Source organism: Perca flavescens, chromosome 19 (assembly GCF_004354835.1).
Source record: "Perca flavescens isolate YP-PL-M2 chromosome 19, PFLA_1.0, whole genome shotgun sequence".
Classification (NCBI taxonomy): domain Eukaryota; kingdom Metazoa; phylum Chordata; class Actinopteri; order Perciformes; family Percidae; genus Perca; species Perca flavescens.
In genome coordinates, this window is record NC_041349.1 from 26,261,556 (window position 1) to 26,268,038 (window position 6,483).

At 39.9% G+C, this 6,483-nt stretch overlaps 1 protein-coding gene across 1 annotated transcript; it reads right to left on the reverse strand.

Moving 5' to 3' along the window:
- Positions 1-3,488: 3,488 nt before the first annotated feature.
- LOC114545434 (uncharacterized) lies at positions 3,489-4,778 on the reverse strand. Its single transcript, XM_028563702.1, has 4 exons — positions 4,667-4,778; positions 4,387-4,443; positions 3,905-4,237; positions 3,489-3,792 (listed from the first exon to the last, which is right to left on the reverse strand). The coding sequence occupies exons 1-4, from the start codon at positions 4,776-4,778 to the stop codon at positions 3,626-3,628; spliced, it is 669 nt and encodes a 222-aa protein (XP_028419503.1). The 3' UTR covers positions 3,489-3,625.
- Between the last annotated feature and the right edge of the window lie 1,705 nt (positions 4,779-6,483).

Sequence of the window (6,483 nt, forward strand, 5' to 3'; positions counted from 1 at the left end):
CCAATACGATTGTGATTGGTTTAAAGAAATGCCAATAAACCAGAGTAAGTTTTCTCCCATCCCAGAATGCTATGTGGACTAGCCAGACCTTCCATCGCAGCGCTGTGGAGGAAGGTCTGGCAATGTGAGACTAACGTGGTGCATACAGCAATAAATTAATGAAATACAAACAAATTACAGTGCTTTACTTTACATAGTTATGAGCGAATTGTTCATGTGAACAGCCTGGCCACTGTGGTCACAAACAGCACTGTCTGCATCTGTATCATTAATGAGATCTGAACCAGAGGAAGCTCGGCCTTGAGCTCTCTGCATCATAACCCCACACACCAGAGACCTCAATGTTCCAAGAGACACTTATCGTCACACTTTACAGACTCAATACATGCACAAACACACATCTCTGCTTTATGGTGAAAAGATGCATGCTGCAAGGGGACACTTGCTCACTTGTCTCATATCAAAGTGTTTACTATGCTAAAGGCTGCACATGATTCAGATATGACAGGTTGCAGCAAAGCTACAGCAGGTGAAGACCTGCATTTTAAACCTACTAAGCCATTCATGCAATAACTAATATTGACCAGGTATGATTTAAACTGCCGTTACTGATACAATCATTGAATCAGCTTCTATTGTGTTTACATTCTATGTGCAGTTTTTTGAGTTACTGTATCAGGTTTGCCACAGTTTATTAATAACATCAGCATCACTGTATATCAGCATTTTGTAGCAGTTTATTTCTAAAATCTAATGTAAAATTGTAAAGTAGACACAAAATAACGGGCACACACACAAAAGCAAGGCTCCTGCTGGTTAAGTCTTGATAGAGGTATTAAACATTAAAAACTGTAGCTTATAATAGTCTGTGTCATACTACGTCACCAGTTATGGAACTCTCACACATGAAACTTGGCTAAAAATGGTTTAGGCTAAATAGAGGGGGAAAAAATGTAAATGTAAAATGATAGTTACGTTATTGTAACTCCAGATTCTATGAGTATAGGCGTAGCCATGGGTTTATCCCTTCGCGCAAGCGCAGTCGTGAAGATTTTCTGATGATGAAGTTCTTCACATTACTCTTAATCTTATTTTGACAGTACGCCATCGCAGTCCCACTTTCACCATGTTAAAATATGATAAAGTGCTAAAGGATCCTTTAAAACACTCTTACCTTGAACCTCTAAATATGTTGCATCGACAATAACCAGGTTTTTTGTTATGATATATCCACAGAAATACAGCCCAGAGTCGGATGAATTCACTTGTTTGATTTTGAGGAAAACAGCAGACATGTTGGATGTCATTTCAAATTTTCCATTTTGAAATCCATCACAGAATCTAGCAGGCTCAGGAGCCTCGAACATGAAGGAGACACAGCGGGGCCGGGATCTCTGGACCACTCTGAACCAATATATCTGAGAGGGAGTACTGGAAAAGTTGGAGCACAGCAGAGTGACGTCTTCCCCAGGCTGAACCTCCACAGTCTGAGACTCAGAAACTGAGACGGAGATCCAGCCAAAAACAAACAGAATTATTCATCATTTTGCTGACAGAGCAACAGGAATTCAATCAGTGCATTTATATGATTTAATGCAGTCAATGCTGTGGAGTAATCCAATGGCAGTACTTACTGAGGCAGCAGAGAAGTAAAACTGTCATCAAGGTCAAGTTCCTCATTGTGCGAATGATCGTGGCACTGCAATGGTACTTTACACTGAGCTCCACCCCCCACCACACACACACACACACACACACACACACACACACACACACACACACACACACACACACACACACACACACACACACCCATCCATACACATCCACACACAAAGCCTTAAGAACTTCTGGACTTACAACAAACCATGCTGTTTGTGAATGTCACATCTTGGGATAGGAATGAGTAGTGTGTTGAGTTTAAAGGCTTACCCATCATGTTGTTAGTCCACTCAGTAATACTCTTTAACATATTGTTATTTCAGGTGCTTTTAAAAACCTTGTCAGTGCCCATTTAGATTTCCATTTGGTCATATTGTTCTGTTAGGGGAAAGCAACCCGAAAAAAAAGGGCCAGAGATCATGATTGTGGACATCAAAATTAACATTGATATTTTTTTTTGCTTTTTTTGTTGTTTATGTTTTAAGTACTACTGGCAGTTAAGTTTAGCCCCTCGGTCAAGTTTAGCGGTTGTTACAGTAAAGTGTAGCCAACAAAGAGGAACTGTGAGCCGGTGTAGCGCTCACCGTGAGGTGGCGGTCGTGACAGTTATGTTTAGCTATGACAATTACGGTCTTTCCATTCTTTTTAATTTGGGGTAGTGTGTTTAGGCTGTGGAGGGGGGTTGCCGCACGGGGGACATTTTTAAATCAACACTGGAGAACTTTTCCAGCTTCAGTCCCCCTACAGGTTGGAAGCAGAACTGTCCATTACATTACATTGTCCAGTTCATTCAAACTAGAGGGGAGCGCGGGGCACGAAGTAACACTTTTTGGTTTGGGCTAAATATTTCTAAAACCATTCAAGTTTTACTGCTCATAATTTATACAAGCAACATACATATCACTGCTACAAATGTGCACTGGAAGTTTGTTTGTCAGACTTACCGTTCTTGAACAATTCCACAGAGAGTGGCGATAGGTGAAATATTACAACCTGCCCCATATGCAGGGTTAGTTGTAACACTTGTTAAAAAGATGGATTTAACACAAATAATTCAATAGCATTGTGCTATACACCTAATAAAACTCTATAAAAACTTCCTTACTAACTCTGCATAATATAATAGTTAAATGTATGGATCTATTAAAAAATAATAAAAATAAATAAATAAAAAACAAATTTAAAAAAAGAAATGTGGACAAAAGAAATGCAATACATGGTTGTTCACGCTGTACTTCTATACTTTCAAAATATGGGTTTTGAAACATTAATGCATATAAAAGACTTTGTGAGTTAAAAATGGCTCCTTTTGTAGTATAATTATAGGTGCGGCTTAGTTGTAACACTGCGTTACAATTAGCCCCGCTGTGACGCGTTTACCTCAGGACTGGCTAGCACTCGCTAAGCGATGGTCACATCTTTTAAAATGGTACGATGTTTTAGCCAAGAGGATGGTAATTAGGACAATATAAGATTAGATACACTGACTTTCACACGCTCTTTAGAAATCGAAAAATACTTCTGACCAAAAAAAATACTTACATGATGCCAAAACACAATTTCTTCTCTCTCTCGGAGACAGCGGAAGTAAACAGAATTCCAAGTTGGCGGGAACACGTCTAATAGCAATGTCATTACATGCCCTGAAGTACATCCGGTTCTACCCTGTGCAACCATCTACAAAAAACGTGCCCCGCACTCCACCAGATCCGCCACCCAATCTGGTAAACTTGCATTATGTAACGTAATGGACAATTCCGCTTCCAACCTGTAGGGGGACCGAAGTGGGAAAAGTTCTCTAGTGTTGCTTTAAAACAATGCTGATTTTTCACTCTTTGACGGAAACCAGGTTCTGTAAGAAACATATTAACAGTCAGTTTGTAAGAAAACAGAATCATTAAAGGATGAATCAAACCAAACATGTCTGTCCCTCTTTCTGAGCTAAATGACAAAAACATCATCTCTAAATTGTTCTAACACAAAGTTTTGCATTTACAACTAACACAAAAACACAAGTACCTGTATGAAATTTCCTGATTTTAACAACCAGACCAATGACGACTGGAACGAGGAAAAGAATCAGACCAAGGAAGATCACAGTGGTCAGGCTCGTTATTCCATCAAACTCTTCTACAAGAAAGATCGTTAAATGAAACGTGTGGGTTGAGATCAGTCCATATTTGACAGTAGAAAAGTGCACACATAGGCTATCGGTTTCCTCACAATAAAAAAATAATCTTACCTTGAACTTTTAGATATGTTGCAGTGACAATTACTGGCTTTCCATCTGAGTAAAATCCACAGAAATAAAGTCCAGACTCAGCTAAATCCACATGGGTGATGTTGAGGAAGAGGGTAGTGGTGTTGGATGTCATGTTAAATTTTCCATTTTGAAATCCATCGTAGAGTGAAGTATTTGAATCAGAGCTCCACATGGAGGAGATACAGCTGATGTGGGGTCTGCTGTCCAGTCTGAACCCGGTAAAGCTGCTGAAGTTGGAGCACATCAGTGTGACTTGTTCAGCAGGCTGGAGCTCCACAGTGTGGAACTCAGAAACACAGACAGAGATCAAACCTGAAACAAACATGCTCATTCCTTCACTTCAACTTGGAATTCAACACAGTGCACCCACATTGTTATTAAAGGATTGGTTCACGCTTCAGTGCTGCTTTTAAAAAGACGTTAACAATTGTTGTATTCAAAGAATTGGTGGAGATACTTACAGAGTAAAGCTGTTACCAAGGCGATGTGTACAGGAGACTGCAGCAGACTGAACTGTGCTCCAGTAAGAGTGCTCTCAGCAGGGGGGGAGAGAGGCGGGGTGTCTTTTGCCTATCCAGCTGCTCAGACTAACAAAATAGATGCTTTCAGAAAGATGGCAGTCACAGCTGTTGTTATTAAAAGCTGATTTATTCATCTGACTGCTGTTGACACATTACTATACAATGGTTGGGTCATTCACATTGTGATGTGACCACTGTGTCACGTTATATATCTTTTCACCTGAGTTATGTTCACACCACACTGCGCTGTCTCTTCCTGTCAGACAAGTGATGTGTAGCTCTCTCCCTCCATCTAACTCTGACAGGAGACTCTGGACAGTCTCGTCCTCCATCAAACACCAATCATCTTTTGTTCTCAGATTAAGATCTAACAAACACAAGAAGTCAGACGGAGACTTTGGCTGGAAAGTAGAACTAGAATTGTAGCAGATATTGTACACTTTGCATACATATAAAATATTTATTCCAAAATTAGATTTTTTTTTTCCAACAGTGACAGCTGTTTAGTAGCAGGTAAAGTATCAGTTTCACTCTGAGCTGCAGTTCCAGATGTTTCCTGAGTCTATCTGGTGGCAGCATACACCACATCTGGCTCCAGCTGGTTCTCTGATTCAGGTCTTCCGCTGCTTGATTTACACATTTACATTTCTGCAGTGGTGGAAGAAGTATTGAGACCCTTTACTTAAAGGAATATGCCACCATTTGTTGAAATAGGTCTCCTCTATATTTATATAGGTGGGCAAACGCATTTTTGTCTCAGTGCATTCATTGTCTTAGTCCAGCGGCGCCGCCGCTAGCTTAGCTTAGCGTAATGAATGGAATCCTTTGTTCAAGGTTAGCATGTCGTGAGTAAAAGTCATCCAACAACAACAAAAACAAAACCTAATTACTTCTTGTGGCCTGCGTATTCACAACGAGTAAAAATAGCAATGCAGATTAAGACTAGACAATTTCCTAGGTAGATATTGACTTGGGACTATATTGGGTGGAAGTAGGCTACAGCCGAAGCACTGCTACTCAGTAGCTAGTACCTAACCTGTGTGCAGTAGGCTACTCTCAGACATGCCGTGACCCAACCGTTTCTACAGTCGATATCTAAAGCAGCTGGGTGCTCTCCTGCTGCAGTCTAGTAGTCATTGTGTTTGTTTCATAATGTATTAATAATAATAATTGTATTTTTGGGTTTACATTACAGACAAATAAAAATAAATCATTTTGGTGCGGAGTTTTGAGATTCATGTCACCCAAAAAGAAAAGGTCTTCAGCTTTGATTTAAAAGAACAGAGTTGCAGCGGACCTACATTTAGGTGTGGATCATTAAAAAAAAATGTAAACAAGTCTCCCGAAGAGAAACGGCCATCTCTCTCTCCCCCGCCTCTGCCTGCTGCGCTGTGGCCTGTGTGTGTGTGTGTGTGTGTGTGTGTGTGTGTGTGTGTGTGTGTGAGAGAGTGAGTTTAACTCAGAAAATGCAATGAACCACAGGTTCCCCTTAATCTTATGATGGACATGTGACCTCCAGTTTACAGCGGAGTCTCCGAGCAACGAAGTAGCGACCCCGGCAGGCTTGAGATTGTAATTTAAGTGTGTGTGTGTGTGTGTGTGTGTGTGTGTGTGTGTGTGTGTGTGCGTCCCTCCCTCCCTCTCACCTTTCCTCTCTCCCTCTCCCTCCCTCTTTACCTCCCTCTCCGTCCCTCTTAAGTATTTCTATTTATTTTGAGTTTCATATTTGATGTTTCTGTCATTCAGTTAAAGATTTCAAAGATTTCAGTTTAAGCATTTCTATTTAAGCTTTGCATTTGAAACTTGACTTTTTACATTGAACTTTACATTTTCAAATTATAATTTTACATTTCAACTTTGCTTTTTCAGTTTCCTTTTCTTTTTTAAATTTAATTATGGCATGATTTTTCCTAGTAGAGTAGTAAAATTATATTTTTAATTTGATCTTGCTTCCTTTTCTCTTTGGACTTTCAATTTGAATTATGAATAAATATTTCCTCCATAGTCTTAAACACGTGAAATCTTTCATATGAGGAT

Bases quoted from the DNA above. Each gene is read 5' to 3' on its own strand.
- LOC114545434 (XM_028563702.1), bottom strand. From the start codon at position 4,778: ATGGAGGACGAGACTGTCCAGAGTCTCCTGTCAGAGTTAGATGGAGGG. The intron at 4,444-4,666 runs GTGAAAAGATAT...CTCTTACTGGAG, and splicing joins GTGGTGTGAACATAACTCAG to CACAGTTCAGTCTGCTGCAG. The intron at 4,238-4,386 runs GTAAGTATCTCC...TGTTTGTTTCAG, and splicing joins CTTGGTAACAGCTTTACTCT to GTTTGATCTCTGTCTGTGTT.